The sequence below is a fragment of the Lissotriton vulgaris genome (genome assembly GCF_964263255.1).
Source record: "Lissotriton vulgaris chromosome 8 unlocalized genomic scaffold, aLisVul1.2 SUPER_8_unloc_1, whole genome shotgun sequence".
NCBI lineage: Eukaryota > Metazoa > Chordata > Amphibia > Caudata > Salamandridae > Lissotriton > Lissotriton vulgaris.
The window spans coordinates 4,579,259-4,599,154 of record NW_028240615.1 but is presented as its reverse complement, the minus strand read 5'-3'; the positions used below and the strand labels follow the sequence as shown (position 1 = coordinate 4,599,154).

At 38.9% G+C, this 19,896-nt stretch overlaps 1 protein-coding gene across 3 annotated transcripts in view; it reads left to right on the top strand.

Annotated features, from left to right (window-relative positions):
* The window catches only part of FARP1 (FERM, ARH/RhoGEF and pleckstrin domain protein 1), a 576,707-nt gene that overhangs the window by 403,626 nt on the left and 153,185 nt on the right, over positions 1–19,896 (top strand). For all 3 annotated transcript variants that reach the window (XM_086947879.1, XM_086947877.1, XM_086947878.1), the window contains exons 13-14: positions 3,510–3,750; positions 19,321–19,508. In XM_086947879.1, coding sequence (XP_086804005.1) covers positions 3,510–3,750; positions 19,321–19,508 — 429 coding nt within the window. The remainder of the gene's footprint in view (positions 1–3,509; positions 3,751–19,320; positions 19,509–19,896) is intronic.

The following is a 19,896-nucleotide window of genomic DNA, read 5'->3' as shown; positions in this document are numbered from 1 at the left end:
TGGTATTTGGAACCTGTTTGTGTAAGAGTGTCCAAGGGTTTGCCTGTAAACAGAGGTGAAAGGAAAAACGAGTTTGTGGCAGCAATTAAATGTAAATGTACAGGAATTTATATAGCGCAAATCACCGAGCGGTTTCTAAGCGCTTGCTTAGGGAACCCGTCCTGGTATTCCCCTGTGAGATAACCCCGGCAGGGTATCCGCAAGGTGAAAGCCAGGCATCCCGCCGCGAGGGGCCATTGTGGAGATTAAGCAAGCTATTGCCCAGAGTCGCAGAATGTGAACCCGTGAATCGAGTAGGCACCGGAGCGAGAATTGTCGAGTCCATGGACATTTTAGGACTCAAGACCCCGCTGAGCCGGGAATTGAACCCTGGTCTCGGGCTGACCTCTGCTTCCAGGTCTGCCTCCTCTAACCAGTGAGCCACACTGATTAGTACTGAGGTTTGTTGTGGCAATAGTTTATAGCCCCCAGCACACATACCAGGTCGGTCAGAGGGATGCTAGTGAGGGCAGGGTGAAACAAAGGTGAACAATAGAGGACAAAATGGCTGTGGTGAACATAAATGAACTCCACTTATGTACACCTAAAGTTTATCTGTTTTAACATGTCTATCAATAATCCTGCAGTCAGTAACCAATACAATCCCAATTCTTCTGACTAAACGTTGAAATACGATCATTCAAGCAGGAATCTTCCCAACTGATTGGAAGAAAGTCTACATTCTTCCCGTGATGAGAAAGCCCTCACTTGACCCCAAAGAGGTTAAAAATTATAGACACATTTCCCGGCTTCCCTAACATAAAACACCCCAACTCTCATCCTTTTTGCACGAGAATGAGATCTTGGATGATGCGCAGTATGGTTTTAGGAAAAACCACAGTACTGAGTCAGCGCTGGTTGCGGCATCTGAAGAAATCAGAATGATTATGGACAGTGGAGGGAAAGATTCTGTTGGATCTTTCTGTCACTTCTGATACCGTATTCCACTCATTGCCCAGCGAATGGCTGGAAAGCTTGGGCCTCGGAGCGTGCATCTTTCACTCTATCATGTGGTATTCCTCAGGAATCTTACTTGAGCCCATCCCTTTTTAATATAAATGTGGCACCACTGGCTAAATTGATTAGTTCCTTTGGCTTTTCTACTTTCTCTCATGCAACGATATGCAAATTGTAGTGTCAGGGGTACTAACCGAGTTTACGAAATGTTTCAGCAAGTGTATCCATCAGATAATAGGCCGGATTGGAGTCAATTGTCTCAAGCTAAACTCTGAGAAGACTGAGGACCTCTTTTTTGGGAAAGGAAACAACGTTTTGGAATCCTACTTAGTGGCCTCAAGAGCTGGGCCTACTTACCCAGTAAGTCACTAAGATCAGAAATCTGGGGTTGATTTTTGATAGAAAGCTCACGTTTTCAGACCAGATTAATCAAAGTACATCATCCTGTTTCTACCTTTTAAGAACAATGAAAAAGATTCTTCCATTCATCCCTTTCGATCTACAGAAAACAGTAATCACTGCATTAGTTCTCTCTCGGATTGACTATTGTAACGCCCTTTATAACGGCATACAAAAAAGGCAGATGAATAAATTGAAAATACTTCAAAATGCAGCAACTCGCATTCTCATGAAGAATCCATTATATGCATCAGCCTCTCAAACTATTGAGATGCTACATTGGCTTTCGGTTCGGAAAAGAGTAGCCTTTAAGGCACTCTGCTTAGCACATAAAGCCCTTCACAGTTCTGAGCCACACTATCTGAGAAAGATATTCTGCTGGTATATCCCCAAAAGACTCCTTGTTTTGACTCCACTAAATCGATGACTGTTTCTAAAATCAGGAAAGCATCTTGGGGAGGTAGAAGTGCTTTTGATGCCACCATTAAACTGTGGACCAAGTTGTCTTTGCACCTCAAAACCCAACCTACTCTCGTGCAGTTCAGGAAACAATTTACAACCTGCCTTTTTATCACAGGCTCTGTCCTATAATATCTCTTCTTGGTCATCTATACAGGCTTGTTTTACCTAAAACTCTTCTGATGCTAGCACCAAAACCCCCTTGGGCAATCACGTGCATTACAAACTATTCAATGTAAATATCAATATTGTCTTCAATGGAGATCTCAACATTCCAGTGTTCTAAGGTGTGATAAAGACTTTTCTGACAGATATGCTTTTGAATGCTCTCTCAGCAACTGCACAATTTTTAGATGTAGTTTGAAGAGCAGCAAATCTGTCAGAATGCACTCTTTTGGATGAGACTGAATGAGAAATGGGCTTAGTTGCTTATAAATATGTGCACACATGCATTTCACTTCTCGCAGCTTTCCTGTAATATGTGGAAAGTGATGTAGTGGTGTTTTTCTTTTGCCAGTAATATTGTGTCACATGCTGTACTTAGTGCTCTACTTGGGACACAGCTTTCAATATAATTCTCACATCTTGCTCTGAACCTGCATATCCAAATTCTCCTTAAATACATGGTGGAAAATCTTCTGAATCCTAGATAGGACAACTCCAAAATTATTTTACATCTTAAGCAACAGGATGGGTTAACAAATCAAGTGGGCTGAATGCATACTTAAAAAGGGTTTTTTCCTGTATTTCTGAACCACTTTGTCCTTGTCGGGTATTTATCCTGCAAGTACAAGGTGTTACTCCTAGTAGTCTGTCACACTTAAAGAACATTATACCACCTATGCATATTGCGAACAGTTTGTGAAATGAAGAGTTTCCGACACCTGGAATCTTTTCAGTCTGTTGAAAAAAGACCTCTTTGGGACAAGAAAGTCGATTTGAGAGGTGGCTTCACAAGTTAAAACACATAGCAACAAAAGGGACATTTGTTGTCATACATTTCTGGCAATGTTTTTGTTTTTGATGGCTGTTTTAGATTTCCTTCAGTACAGTTGAAGTATGCAAGTGGAAGATATTCTTTGCCACTTTATGCACCAAATCACCTTGCACATTCCCACCTTTTCAGTGTGTGAAAGCTTGACGGAATTTCTTCATACTACCGCATTAATTGTGTGTTCCAGTGAAGGGTGGGATTATTGGGCAGGGAATTTGGGGATTTTTGCTACCAAATTGCACCCTTTGTCACATTAATCTCTAGACCCTTCTGTGAATTTAGCTGTGAAATTTGAGGCCACTCCCCAATACATGCCAAGGGTTGTAGTCTCTTACTCTGATTCAGTTAAGCCAGGTGGACTAACCTTAGTAATAGTTTGTGACAGGAAAGACCAATGCTGGCAGATAAGTGATGTTTTCGTTAAAATTGTAGTTGCATAACGCCATCTTGTCACACTGTGCGTGCTAGCGTTCTTAAAGATCAAAAAGCAATGTATGTTGACAACCCCGCAATGAATCGATTTAGTACCATAGATTTAAAAACATTTATAAATGTACATATGTTAGGTCCACATTTACTGCTTTTAGTTTTGTAGCTGTAACTTGTTCTTTTGTTCTATTTTCTGTCTTACTATTGTGCTATTTCCCCTTTTGTTTTCTAGAGTTCTAGCTACACTTACGGCGAGAGCATTGAAACGGCAGTGATTTCGAGCTCATACCAGGAAAAAGAACTCATTATATCAACAGATGAATCTGGACAGTGCAAAAGTCCAGCACAAAAGAAAAGTCCAAAGGGAGGCAAAAGGATCGATGATACCGAAATTATAACCCTGGATGAACAGGAGGAAGCTGCCAAGGACAGGATACAGCAGACCAAATCTCAGTCACAGCAACCAAGCACAGGTCCAGCATCCAGGGCTGCTTGTGGTAGCAGCACTTCAATTCCTTACATTGACTGCAGTGATGTAGATAGCGAGTATGACCTTCGCAGGGTTCACTTATCCCGGTCAAGGTCACAAACAAATGACAACTATGAGTGTGAAATGCCCAGTAGTCTTTATATTCGCCATCAAGACGAATATCATAAACAGAGTAGGTGTAGGGACTCCCCCTCCACTGCAAAGGCTTCGTCTAACATTATTGAGGAGTATATTGACGATGACCTTGCTAATATGTCTTTTTACACTGGTGGAAGTCCCAAAATGCCAAGGCACAGCTCTCTGATAGATGACATGTTTAGTGGTCCGGACAGTCGTAGCCCATTGGCCACTCCTTTGCCTCCCAGTAGCAAAGGCTCAAGCCCCATAACATGCAACAGGACAGGGTCAAAGGGCTATATTTCTGAGAATGGCCATGGGATCCGGGAGAGACATATGGTGGAAAATGGCCCCACTTATCATTGCCATGTTTATGACAGGCCTTCACCTATTTTGCAGAGACCACAGTTTCAAAAACTACAGAATGTTCGCAACAGGTCAGAAACAGACCCTTTTATACTAAGCCAAGGGGCGTCAACTCCACTTCATGCACCTAGGACTGAAAATAATTGCAAAGGCAGGTTAGCCAAAATGGTTGCATTAGAGGGAAAGGTGATGCCAAATGGTGTGTCTTCACCTGGACAGACAAGACACAGTCCTATCATGCAGTCCCTTTATACACGTGGGATGATGGATCACATGGGATCTGTTCAGATGGTGGATGGCTCCACCAGCAGTGGGACAGACTCGAGCGATTCTGAGCCTGAAATGGCAAGCCCTTTCAGTCATCCACTAGTGTTCGGGAATCCTGTTGTGTTAAACTCCTCCCAGATGCCGAGGAATAAGTATTCCTTTGGTAGCCTTCATCTTGAGGAAGATGCTGAAGAAGAGGATGCATCTGTGTGCCTCAGTGACGAGGATGGTGCAAATGTATTCAGCTGCTAGGATCTCGTCCATAGGCCCAGTTGATGCTGATAAGTATGGGAGTTCCTGGTCTGAGTACATTTGCCTTGCGTGGAGTAGCCAATGTTGACCTGGTGTGCAGTTGAGATCTTCTCAAAAGAAATGCTCGGGGAAAGTGATTTCTGAAATTAAGAAATCAAAAGAGTCTTTTACTCACCAGGTTTCACTGAATTACACATAAGGGTTAGGATGCCTAAAATCCTTGAGAACCTCTTGTGTCCGGGAGCAGCAGAATGCATTTTCTGTGTATTTAGATTGCACTCTGTTTACATTTAGAACAATGTATGGAGTACAGCTTTTAGATGCAGTTTTGCTGTAGGTTAGTAAATTAACTCCTTTAGCTTACTGGATCATGTCATTTGAGATTTCAAGGGTAGAATGTGTTAGACGTTGTACTAAAGTAATTTAGGTTAATGCAATGTCAAGAATGAGCTAAGGTTTTATCTATTTAGGTCTATGTAGAATAGTCACTGAAAACAAAATATGCTTGTCAAAAGTATCATGGTTTTTCCACCAGTTTTCTCTAAGAGAAGAGGTCCTCTTCAGTGCCTGGTGAAGTGTTTGAAATGAGTGCAAGTCTGTGTGGCGCCAGCTGGAAAAATCTTCATTTACTAGTAACTAGTTAAAGTTTGATGTTCTTTTTTGTTATTCAGGAAGTTTTTTCTTCTCTAAATTCTACCCCTAATATGTATTTACTTGCCCTTTGGGTGTTTGTATGGCAAAGTAAGTAGTTTGCCAAGTGTACATATGATACTCTAGAGTATGAAAAACCTAAATACAATCTGGTCAGCAAAAAAAGCATAGTGAGCTAGTCATTTAAAAAAGTAAATGGTTCCCTCATAGAACCTATATTGGCTCATGCACAAAAGATTCAGAGCATGGCCCTGGTTACACTCACAGTAGCACCAGGGAGTGTATCCTGGAGTCTGATCAGTAAAGCATATTGAAAAATAGAATGATTTTTGGAATGGCGGCCTTTTCATGTATATCACCAATATACAAGTTACTGAGTATTGAAGTAGTTGGTTCATGCAACAGTTATTCTGGCTCTTAGCTAAATTAATGGCTAGAGCAACTTACTGCTGCTGTATATGGAAGGTTCCTCCTGGTATTGTAACGTGTTTGCGCTCTTAAATATGTCTGTCTATTCCCTACTGCACTTTATAGATGTAATGTGAACGTTTATTTGTTTAGTATTTTAAATTGTTTTAGATAAGATGACTTGAAGATCTGCTCTCTGTAGTTGACACCTATTATCACTACATTTCGAAGATTGTAACTTTTTTGTAATATAGTTTCTAGAAATGAAGTGGCATCTTTTTTAATGCCAGGTTTTAATAAAGCACATTAGATAGATATTTCCGAATGTATCTATTTGGAATATATCTATAGGTTTTAAATGTCCTTATCAGCATGTTAGCATCAGTATTGATGTACATTTGGTCTTATTTTCTGTGTTTAGCAGAGTCTTGGAATTAAGTAACAGCAAATGATGTGTACATAATCTTGCTACTGCAGCTGGTATGAATTTAAGAATCTGAACCACATACATTTAAAGTTCAAGAAAAAGTGTAATGTGGCATGCTGACTGTACAGTTAATTTTTTATTTTTGATCCACAGATCTGTCACATAATTGCCTTCTTTTAAATGCCAATTAAATGAAAATATACATTAGGATTTAACTCCAGTGTTAGACTATGACGTGTAGCTTAGTGGGAGAGTACAATTGATTATCTTGTGATCAGGTGTGAGTTGTTCCGTGCTGACAGCATAGTATGGTTCATTCTCCCTCTTCAATGTAGTTATGCAGTCTGAATTACAGATCCCTTCCAGGCTGACAACCATTATTAATATGCTATGCATTTCACCTATGTAGGTTGAATATCATTGTATCGTGTTCCATTAGTGGAAAGTAGTATAATCCATAATCAATTCAGTATACATTTACAAAATCTAGTAGTTTCTCTGGAGGTTACTGTACCAGTATTACTTGACTGTTACAGGCAGATTATAGATTAAGCAGAAAAGACATCCTGAAAAGGTGTTTGTTGATAGATTTCTTCTAAGTAACCAAATTTCATAAATATTTGGGGTGTGAGTAACTTAATGCTCATTGTCATCAAAGTAAACCTATTGGTGCTACCTAAAGTTTCAAAGAATGTCCTGCTAATACAACTTTTGAAATAGAGAGAATATATTTTTGTAGAGGATTACGTTTTTATGACTTGTTTCAAAAAATATGTACTCCATATTAATGATACATTACTAGAATTACAGTGTTGCTACCCATTGAGCACTGAATTTCAAAACAATTCCAAGGGACGTTTACATGCATAACTGTTGTAAAATGAGCACTTGACCAGAGCAGAAACTAAAACATTTTTAGCAGTGATTATCCTCCAATCTTTCCATGCCCATGTCTGTGCAGTGAAGATTAATAATCTTTGCAGCAACTCTGTTGAACTGACAGTCTTAGTAATGCTGGGCCTGACTGTTTTGCACAATCCATTGGATTTGCACACAAAACCTCACCAATCTCATCCGTGTTTGGGCTGACAGTTTAAAAAATGTTAATCTTTAAAATTCTGACCTTCCTTCCTACACAATTAATTATTGCAGCTGTCTTTCACCAGAAAATGTCCTGCATAATAATTACCTCCCTTTTAAGTGTTGGGGTTTAATACATTTATTTCTTTTTTTAAATTAAATTCGCTACATAACATAAGTGGTATCCACTCTTGCAATAAGGAAAACGGAGCACATGAATTAGTCAAATAGTTTCGCCTTATTTAAAAGTTGTGGAAATGTATCTAGCAGAAAAAAAGCTGGGGTTATTTGTTAATAATTCGACAAAAACATTTTAGAAACTTGTATTTGTTAAAAAGTTATACATTATTTTCATTTTCTTTTCTTTTATATAGCCAAGTCTGGCTTTAAAAAAATATTTTAAGTAAGTTTTAACTATGTTAACTTGCTAAAACACTTAAGTGCTATGCCATTGAAATGTTCTCTTGATGCATATAGTGCAAAACAAGATGCCATATGCTTACAAATTTCCACAACATATCATTTAACATTTTAGTAATCTATTTCATACCCAGGTTGTCCCACAGTTTCTGGTGGCATTTCAGCAAAATTGCTGGATTAGTGTGTTTCCTTACAGCAGTCATTCAAGCATTCTCTCCTTAAATCAGTTGCAAGATCATGGTTTAAACATTAGGTATCATCCTATAAAAGGTTTGGTTGCCCAGATGTAGGAGACTTTGCCAGGTTTATAGGTATTGTGTATAAAGCATTTCTTTGACACCCACAATGTCTCCCCAAAACATCTTTATTTTGCAGCATTTCAGCCAATTGTAAATTAAGTCCCTCTTGCTCTTTGAGCTTCCCCCGCGATTCTAATCTATATTGGCAAACAATGGCTTTGGGTTATAACACTAGACATGGATAAGCTTTTAGTGAACTTTACAGTTCTGGACATTCTGTGTAATTATAGTTAAATCTCACTGTAATGCCTCCTCATTAACTCTTCTGGTATGGGGCTATGAAGTATTTTCTCTTATCTCTTCATTTATACATATGTCGTATGTTTTTGTGTGTATATTCATTTTCTGTATATATTTGAAATGTGTCCTGGTGACTCAAAACAGGTCCATCACATTTTCAAAAAGTAATGAGTTCTCTTTTGGCCGCTCCCCTGTTATTTATTTTTATCAACCGGTGTCCTGTTTGGGCATAGTATGTTTGTTTCCTCTGAACAGAATTTGCTTTTATAGTAGTTAAAACATTTTAAACCAGGTTTTTTTGACGGTCATGTCTTGTATAGTTAGGTAGTTGTCCTTTGGCCACTGGTTGAAAGGACCTTTATGCCATCCAAACAAGAAATCCAAATGGAATAGTAATCAAATCCGGGGTCATGAGACAGTTAATTCCTATTACATTCCAGTTTTTCCAAGAGGGCCCTCCCAAGATGACCCATCTAATGTTATCATGGACCGGTTTCCCTTGCACGAGCCCCAGTAGTTCCTGGGCATACTAGTTGTGGTAGAATGAGCTCCCATCTCCTAGCATAAGTTTGGTAAAGGTCTTTGCATCCATATTAATTACCACAATGAGTCTGTGAGATGCATATTGTGTAGGGCCATCCCGGTTGATAATGCAAATGTAATATCTGCTTCTGCCATTCCGTCTGAGGCTTTCCCTTCAAAGAGGACAGTAAGATATAACAAGATAAATGGATCCACCATTACCTTCGCACAAGCTTTGTAGCAGCTCTTTTCAAAGCCATTGTGGTAGTGGTTATAAGAGGGTTGACCGTTTTCAATACTACTTTTTCGATTATCGATTTGTTTAGAGCCTCAGCCACTTTGTTTCCCTATTCCTACAAATTCAGTTAAGCTCTATTAGGAGCCGTAGTGCAATCTCTTAGGTGACGACATGCAGCTTGTAATTTACTTGAATAAGCCTCATTCTGCATTTGAGGGAGTGTCTCCTGGCCATCCAACAATGGATGTGCCACGTCTTCAACTTGACACCAATACAAATGATCTATTGATTGAATCGGAATCCTGTGAATCGATGGAATGACTGTCTTGGTCAGCCCATGAGAGGTGTGCCCACTACCCTGGAACGGAGAGTGAAATCTTTGTGGGAGTCCTAGACTGGAAACTTTCTCTGAATGTGCAGATCGACCCCAGGGACCCAGTTGTCTTCCATATGATTTCAGCCAGTATACAATCAAGGTTATATTATTGCAACAGCTTGTGGATAGGTCTGCCAGCATATGCCATGGCCAAACTACAGCGAATGGAAAACTTAGCAGAAATGTAACCATGACTCCAGCCCCCATCGTAGCCTGCACTGGTTGGCAGTCAAACGGGGTGATATTTAGATGCTTCTGCCCAGTGCGCAGGTTCCGTTCATCATGCTGCTTTCTTTGTGCTCCAGATAGGGGCCCAGGCTGTTCTTCCCTTTTTCCCAGTAGTTTCATATCCAATATTATGTTGCATCCGCAGTAGAAGTGGTGTTCTAGTTCTTCAAATTCTAGGAGATGGAAATCCCAAATGCAAATGTCCTGCAATGTAAATGTGTTTGTTCTCCAACTTCTTGGCCACTGTTTAATCTTGATAAGGATGCCTGTGTGAATCATTTTTACATTACTGGTCTGTGGTGGTCGTCCTCCACCAGATCACTTTTCTAGATGTTATAATGGTCATGTTTTTAAGAAATATGTCCCTGTTGTTGAATACGGATGCATTTGTGGGGTGTTTGAGCCACTCTGTTGGCTTATTTCATTTTAACCAATGGCACTTACTCCACATTCATAAAAGAGAATGATATCAAGATGAAAGTATCACTATCCTTTGCCTTGACTCTTTCCTCCAGCCCCTGGGTCAAAGCTTCTCCCTCAGACCGGTTTCCAGAATGTTCTTGCTTTTTACACTATTTGCATGGCTTATTCCTCTAGAGTTTCCATTCTGTCATTTAGGCAATCATGAGTGCCCCAGATATCATTCAGTTTGTAGTCAATCCGACTGGTCCTAAGTCACCTCTTTTGCAAATGTTCTCAGGTTGTTCTGCCCTGCATCATTTAGCCTTTGATTTCTGCTCACAGCTTCTCTTTGTATCAATGCGACCACCTTGTTCCCCGTAGCAGTGCCACCGACATTTGACAAATTACATTTTTTAGTTAATTTCCACTTATTTTGTATAACACTTCATTTTATTAAATGCAATTTAAAAAACAGGTTTATTGGGCAACATAATGTGACAAAAAGATTTCCATTCCCCCAAAATGAAATGTAATAAAGAATCTTAACTGTTTGAAAAGTTAGTTAGGTTTTTTAAAATATTAAGAAATGCGAATTGAAACTGTTTCAAAATGATATAGCCCTTCAAAAAAGAGGAGCAGCAACATTTTCCAATTTCTTGCACCCAACAGTTACTTGCCTAATCTCTTCATGCTGACAGGATTTTCCTCACCCCTTGAAGGATTTTTGTGCTTAAAGGATACACCTCACTTGGAAAACATCAGGGCTACTTGTCTCCACACATTTGTCTCTGGTCAACTCAGACTCTCAGCCCAGCGGTCGCCAATTAAAACTTACCTCATACAACCAGCTAGCTGTCCTCTTTGATAAATACTTGGAGCCGGAACCCCTTGATCTCTAATTTCTTTAACACTAAATGCTGAAGTGTTAGGGGCTATATTTGCTTATGTAGCCTGCTAGTTACAAGCACAACAGGTAATACGTCGGTAGTGCATTGCAGTGCTCCCATTTTTTATTGACAAGACTAGCATCTGCCTCAATTTAACTGATTCTCCCTAAGTTAAGGGCTTATCATGCACCTCGTCATACTGTGTTAGCTAGCTTCTAATATTATGATACCTGTTGTTCCGTCCACATAAAGCTTCTGCTTAATAAAGCAGTGACTACTTTTTTAAAATAAATTTGCCAGATTTGAGACATAAAACCCTCATTCCAAATCTGGGTAGTAAACTTTTCGCACAATGAGCTGCTAGTATTTCATTCACTTGGTATTTCACTACAGAATAACCATTTTTTATATATTTTACTTATTTTTAAGGCTATTTTATTTGTGATTTATTTTTATACAAATTTGAATTGTGTTCTCAGGATGCATGCAACAGTGTGTCTTAGCACAGTATTGCATGTATCTTGCTTTCTGCCATAGAATAGGATGCAGAGAAAGACTAAAGCTTTCTTCAAGCATCAGAACCCTTTGGATTTCACTATATAATTCTATTCTCGAGTCCCTTTTTAGGGTTTATGTGAGCAGGCTGGGAGCCATGGGGAGTGAGTGCTGACAAAAGAATCTGAACAATGGATACTAAAGAAAAGAAAGCAATTTTCTCTGAAGCATCCATTCTTCAGACGGTTTTGCCTGCACTCTTACGGAAAACCTATTGGGTATGCCAATTAGATTTCTAGTAACTGGAACATTCATGTTAATACTTCTGTCAGAGAGTGAGTCAGACCCCTCCACTGGTTGTTTGTTGCATCAAGCATTCCTAAACAAATAAGGCCATTCTATGTTACTCCTGGGGTGTTGCCATGCCCTTAGAATCGGGGTAAATATGCTGATAAATGTCTTGTGTTACTGATCAAGCCACAGTTTATGGTGCTTCTTTTCTCACCTACATAGAATATATGGAGTCATTGGTAAATATGAGCACAAGGGTCTTCCCAAGCTTTCGTCCCTTACTGTATTAATCTCGGTACTCTCCTGCATAGGTTAAATATGTTATTTGGAGAGACCCTTTACCCTATATGTCATGGTTGTGTAAAAAAGTAATGTCATGTTCCTCGATGTGTAAATCTGGACCATCACCATTCACTCCCACATTTGACTACAAGTGTAGCCTCTTGGGTGGTTTGGAACTCGTCGACTTTAACCATGGGGCTCCACTCTATATTGTCCTCCTAAAGAACATATACTGCAGAAGCCATTGCTCTATCATTAACCAAATGAACAATAACTTAAAACTGATGTAACAGTCTGTGCAGACTGTATTTGTCTTTTTAGATGACCATCTCATTGCAAGCCAAGCATACAGTTAACTAAAGAGTTAAGAAATGCTAAAAGTACAAGTAGTAAGAAAACTGATTTATCTGTTGTCTGCCGGTGTAGTACATTGGCTAAACAATGCACGGTGGGCTCTTTATCTGATCATCAGTACCGAATTCTTGCATCTTTAGATATTTTTGCTTTGGCCTGACTCTTCCCTAGATCCATTACATGGCATGTTTAGTGAATGGCTACCTAGTAAGTGCATGTTTGAACAGTGGAAAGCCACAGACATGACTGTGCTGCTTGGCGTTTTTGTTATCTACTTTACTCTGTACCCCCTCCTGCACCTCAGAGCAATAAATTATCTTCCACCAGTTAGTGATACTGTGGTGTTCTCAAGGTATAGTCATAAATCTCTAAAGATACTTGTGCTGCTCATTGTATCATTGCAGACAATTCTTAATAGTCCAGTTCTATAGGACCTGTTGTTGGCGATGCCACTGTGTGTTTTGAACCACCAGTGTGGCACACTTTGTTTTTCATGTCCTTTTAGCTTGGTAACCTGCTGGTATTCCGTCCTCTAAGCTTTTCTAGTTTCAGACAGGTTACCTATTTAACCTCAAATGGTTTTAAGTGTCAACTTCCATATGTTACACTCAGACAAGATCCTGGTTCAGAAAATTGATGAAAGCTAATGTGGCAAACCTGCATTTGGGTAGCTTGGGCTAATCATGCCCACACTCTGTGATGTAAAGCATGAAACGTTATCCTCTTAAACCAAGCAGCGCATCAAGTCAGTACTCCAAATGTATGTATTCTGTAAGAGACCTGGAGCATACAGTTAAATCCATTTATATCCTCTTGACCACCATGCATGATTATCATGTGATTCATATCCAAACTGGAAGTTGCTGAATTAGTTAAAAGCTCTTTTGGTGTTTGTGGGTGTGTTACTTGTATTCTTGTAGCTTTAGGGCTGCAGGTCGAGGGCAGTATCATAAATTGCATCTATTGCGACCTAGCAACTCCAGATTATTATGTTGTTTACAGATGTTTTAGCAAGCCTGTCATGACTCCACAATGATGATTCACATTCATTAAAGCAACTCTTTGCAGCTTACAGCATTGCAGTTAGATTTTATGATGCAAGAATATTTTCGTTTTTTTTTTTGCTTGGCGGTTATTTATTTCCCAGTCATTGTTGATTTATCAATAGCTTTGCAGTATGCATGGGCTTTGGTGATTCCCTCGCATCAGCGATGCTTCACCCTATGCTAATAATAATTAGTTTGACTGTAGTTGATTTACCCAGACGGTTTCTTTTGCTGTGTATTATTTCACAAGGAGAAATGCCTGGATCATATATGACACTGTATGGGCTCCCAGTACAGTCGTACCCAGATAAACCGATTTGAGGTGTTACTTGTACATAAGTATGTTAACACAACCATGGATGAATGGCACAGAGAGAGCCATTCCATTTCATAGGCTGCATGTCTAATGCACCATCATCAAAGCAGTTAACGCTTTGTGTGCCACTATTTGTGAAACAGTCAGAGGTACGTCTCTTTGTGGTTGAATGTCAGGTCTGAGGCAGGCTGTGTTTGCAGTCTGCACTTATATTGCTATGGCGGCACACATTAGTTTCAACCTAACCTTCTGTGATGGTGACTTAGCACTTTAACACACTCCGCGCATGATTGGCAGTGCATCATTAATCCATCTTCTGCTTAATTTAATTTTTCTTGCAATAAGACATTTAAAAAAAATATTTTCCTTTTTTATGAATCCTAAAAGTACTTGGGACTTCATTCTCATTTTTGTCATTTGTTGAACAAGGTGCTAAAGGGAAGCTTTTTTGTCTCATCAAATGCACTGCTTTGCCAGCATGCACCTCTTCAGGTGAACGGGAGGGGGTTTGCTTCATAGTGTTTTTGTTATCCTTCCAGCATGTTGTGTATCTTACTGCTCTTCACATTATCTGGAACACTGTCCGAATGTTGTTCTACTCTGGAAAACTGTTCTTATGTGTACTTTGTATGGTTGGAACTTCTCCATGCAGTGATCCTGTTGTCCACAGAACTCAGTCACGCCTCCTTGGAGATTATTGTATTCCCTGTGGCTGAACGTGATCATGGTAAAGCTGCACTGCATTAGAAAAGCAAAAATAATGCAAGCTTGCAAGCGACTAGCCATGTGGAAGAAGGGCAGTGTTGGTGGGCTGTTCATTTCCACTCACAAATTATATTTTATTGGTACTTGCATGGGATGTCTTATCAAGAATATCCTCAATGTGTCCATCATAAAAAGTAATCTAGATCTAGGTGGACAATTTTTTAGATTTCCAGTGCGGTACCACTGCCACAACAAGCATCTGTTTTGTGGTAGTCTGTGAATCTGGATAAACAATCAATTATTAAAAAGTACTTCCCTATTCAACATTCTAGAATTCCCTGAATTTGGCCCACAATAGCTGCCATATCTTTTCAACAAGGTTGCTGCATTCCTGGAGGTTCCATTTGGACAGTATTTGTGTCACTATCCTACATTGGGTTAAGCTGCACAGTACACTCATGCCACATGAGCATCGTTAATCAAGCTAGATTTAGAAAGTAACAAAGAATGTGTTGCTGTAGGATTTGTATGGTCAGTTACCACTGATTGATGGATATTGAAAAATGAATTCATGGTTATAACATAGCTGCCCACTGTTTGTCTGTAAACATATATATGATTCAGGCACCCTGGTGGAGGCTAGTGGCAACATTTACTGTCCCTTTTCTTATTGACATGTCTGCAAATGATTTGTTCATAAAAAGCATGCACGTGTGCCAACAGACAGGGTCTCACCGCTGAAATGGAAACAAGCTGGTTGAATATATGAGCATGCATATCTAAATGTGGGTAATGGTGTGTGCATGGTATTCATACTCTGTAATCTGGTTTGAGGACTTTTACATGTTCTAACTATTATCTTGCTGTAAACCTGTTCCTGGTTTTAACTGTTCTGTCTAACCTCTGGCTGAAGCTTGTGGTAACTGTTCAGACTCTGTGGGCTCAATGCACTTGCATGATATGAAGCCTCAACCCCCCCAAATTTACCTGCACCCTGAACTCGTCCCTTTTTCTCCCTCACCCCAGAGTCTCTTTTTTTGTATCAAATGTTTTTGTACATTTAACTACATTAAATCATTTGTACATAAAAGCGCTGTGATTCACGCAAAAGCATGAGTTGCCTTGATTTTACATGATGGTCATCATGTAGTACAGGATCATGTTAAGGAATACAAGTATCTTTGTGACTTAACCCAATCAATACAAATGCAATATGATCTGGATGTAGGTGTGTATTTATCTTTATTTACTGCACAGTCATAATGTCTTATGCCTGGAACTCTGGCTCCCTGATCAGCAATCACCGCAAAAAAATTTTTTTGCAATTTGGGAGAAAATTGGCATTAGTAATCTGAACCTGCCCTTTGAGCTTACCGTATTACCTAGTTACCCTAATGGAACTTATCTGTTACAGTATGTTTAACCTTCCTGGTTTACTCAAAAGCCTTATGACGTTTACTTGATGGTTTGGGGGGTATATGCTTCATAAAGGTGTGTCCTGCGTAATCATTGTAAATTCACGTGTTGGATTCAGTTACAGTTTGCTTTGTTGTTTCTTATTGCAACCGCCTTCTTTATTGTTCCGTAGAGTTATTGACTTTTATTTTTTGTCAGCTGGTCCCTTGATAGAAGACATAGCTTCAAACTTTGTCACCTATTAAACCTAGGTGGCCTCTAAAGTGGCCAGTGTAGTCGGGCCTGGGAAGCTGTTGCTTGTGTGCTAAGTAACTAGCACAGCATGGTGTAGCCAAGGAAGAGGAGAACATGTATACCACCTCAGTTAATTAAATTATGCTTGAGGGTGAAACCCACTGGAAAATAGAACCCTCTAATATCTCTGAGCATATGTCCTTTAGATGTGGTCTAGTCACTAAATATGCCCCTTATGCCCCTTTGTTCTAAAATATATTGCACTATCAATGCTTAACCATATCAGAACAGAGAGGAAAGTTGACTTTGTCTTGTTTTATAGAAGTGCTCTTCTGTTTGCTTGATGTGTTACTTTGTGCTGGCTGTGAGCAATAATTTTAGGGGGTCAGTTTTCATAAATAAATGTCATTGAAGGCATTTCATTTTTCAGATCAGTTGTTGTTTTTAATCCCCTATCACCTTGTTTGATATATATATATATATATATATATATATATATATATATATATATATATATATATCCTTTTTTTCGATAAGAGATGCAGAGAACGTCTGCCATTTTGTTTGATTTTTAATATCAAGCAACCCGTCTCCTTGTTCAGTACAATATCTTCCTCAGAAAAGCTCACCATTCCTCACTACTTGAAAAAAGTTCCAGGGTATGTCAGATGGGGCTATTTAGTTAACTAAGTGACTTCTTGCCATTCACCAGCGGCTAATTGCCACCAGACTAAAGTTTTACCTTGTATAAACTGAGCTAGATATTTTTGGAAATCCACCCACACTTGGTATTATGACTGTGCAAACGAAGTACAGCTCAAGGGTGCATGTATCAGTTACTTATCGCAGATTACATTTGTGGGAAATAGCAGAATCAACCGCCAGTTTTACTGGCCCAATCTCTAAAAGCACCAGAAAGTTGCAATAAATATAGTTGACCATGTGTGTCTGTGGTGACTTATTAAAATATATTTTCCAAACCTCTGTCTAGCAAGGCATGAATGAGGCAATATTTAGACCGACATGCTTTTGCTTCGGTTACCACTATATAAGTTAATGAAATATATCTCTGAGCAATTATCAATTATAGTCTAGCTCTGCAAATTATTTTTGACTTTTGACCAAGGGACCTTGAAGGATTCTAGTTAATTGTACACATCTGAATTCATACCAAACAATTTTCAAATGCACATAAGATAGTCACTTCTAACATCTTGGCTAGTAGTGATTGTACTCAGTGATAAATATGTTCCATAAGGGTAATTACGGTTCCATCTGAGTGAAGCTTATGTGTAACTGAGTGTACTTATGATCAATTTCAAGGAAGACCTTATCAGTGTCTCCATGACACAACTGCTCTCACGATTTCATACCAATAATAAGACCTCTCTTCTGAGATAAGTGGAACAGGTGATTTTACTTGTTTAAATAGTGGGTTGTGAGATCAGGATGTCACAGATACCAGTGGCATAATCTGTAGCAGATTTCCAGGTCATGCAACAACATTTCCACCTGAGCGTATATCTTGTGTGTAACAGTTCCTACCAGAGTGATAAAACATAGTTTGAGGCACTTTAATTGACTTTAGCTACTATAGTCTGACATTCCATTGTAAAGATTTTGATGGTACTACCTGCTTCTTGCTTTGGGACTGGTCTTTGCTTCACCTTTTGAACTGCTCATTATGTAAATCTGACATCTGTGATCTTTAACAGATACATTCCATTTACAGTTAACCGTGCCAGAATGTGTAGTAGTCTTGAAAAAATGTTCGAGATGATCAAAAATTGTTGTCCTTTGTAAAGTGTAGTGTAGAATTTGTAAGCCTTCACTTATTGTATTAATGTGTTTAACTGTTTCTATATTCCGAGTTATAAATATTTTGACATTTTGTATTTCATGTGTAATAGCGTCAATAAAATTGACTCATTTCCATCATATTTTATTGAGCATTGATTTAGTTGGGTTACATATTTCAAGTCATTGGATACGATTTCTAATTCTTAGTGTTGTTTTGAATCTTTATGTGCTTTCTCAGTTTGGTTTTTTTCTCATGCTGCTATGTCTTGATAGATTTAGATGGATGGTATCCCTACATTTGTCTCTTCTGTTGCAGTCACATTTCATGCTTTTGACTCATCGTCATTCACTTGCCAAAATTCCCAAAGAAAACTTCTTGTTCATGAGAGAAAAGACAGTATGGCTTAGCAGTGGGCAATTCTTTATTGAGGACAGATAGTTTGTCTTCATGGTATTGCCCCAAGATGACATAGTAACTTCCGCTGGTTTGCCAGCAAAATGACACAATAACAGAGTCAGTCACCCCTGTCTTTTCTAGTGTTCCAAACGTTAAGCAAAGTAATTTGACAACTACATTGTTAAATAAACCAATTGGTTACAATATTGTAGACCAATGGTATGCCAATTTACTCTGTATGGTCATTTTTTGTTTAATATACTGTTTCAACTTCTTTATTTTTTTTAATTTCCTGCGGTGTATTGACAGGTAAAATTACTTAATACTTTTTTGCATTCCTAAATCTCTGGAAGAAGATTCTCGCTATTCTAGTAAGCTTCTTTAATTGAGCTTTCTTACCGTAGTGAATGTCTCCTTGGAACCTACCAAGTCTCAAAATTTTGCACAGTATTTTACTTATGGCTTTGAGGTCTTTTCCCTACTACTGTGTGAGCATCTGTTTGTGCTTAGAGAGTATATTGAAATGGAGTTTGACACTTCAGTGGGTTATAACAGCCTTCTGCTGTGTGGCCTTTAAGCTGATCTACTTATTTGTGTAGAAGTAACACTAGGATTTCTATCCCAAACCATCAAATGAACACGGAATAACACTAAAGGTATACTTTTGTAAATTTTTGTGTAGAATCAGAGAATTGTGTTAAGCTTCTGTTGTATGAGCTGTGTAGTAGTGTATGTCTGTGTAGTGGCAAACCTTTTTGTAGATTCCTAGTGACTTGTATGTTGGATAGTTCTAACACATTATCCTCTTACCTATGAAAGAGTTGCTTCACACTTGAGTTACCTTGCTAGACAAAGCCAGATAACGTAGCATAGCTTGTTACTCGTGCGATTCAGCGACACTATCCTCAATGTAATTGACATTTTCAAGAAAAGAATTTAAAGATGTGCCATCATACTTAGCTTTATAAATATAAGGGTTTGTGACCCAAACCAGTATTGACAATTGTTTCCTAACCCTGTATTCTCTTGTTAAACAGGCTCTGTAACAGACAGTCCTCAACTCTCAGAACTGTCAATAAATTCTCAAGGAATCCAACTGGGGTTGACCTCCTCAACGTCTCCAAACATGAGCCCAGATGCCAAGCCATCCTCTCCGCTTTTAAGCCCGCTTCTGAATGACCCATCCTGCATCAGGACTGATGATGAAGAAGAAGTCAGAAGAAAGGTACTACGATTTCCTTTTGGTGTTGCCCATTTCTACTGCGACATGTCTGATCATTAAAATCTAGAACTATGGTGTTCTTTGTGTACTTGCCTGTGGTACAATGCTGAACTAGTAAAAGAGCATGGACATTTTTTTTTTAAAGGCCAATTCAAACCTAGTACTAAATTTACTGAGTGGGAAAATATCTGCCTAGAGTGCTTTGTTGGTAACATACATTGACCCTTTCGAAATCCTGCTGCTGTTTGACTAAATAGGAGTGTAGTTCTGCTCACTATTTACTTGGACTCAAATATATTTAGTGACTGTGTGGTACTTTCTGATCCATTATTTTTGTCATTTTTCACAGATGTTCGACAGTACCGGAACCAGTGGTGCTTATATTTCAAAT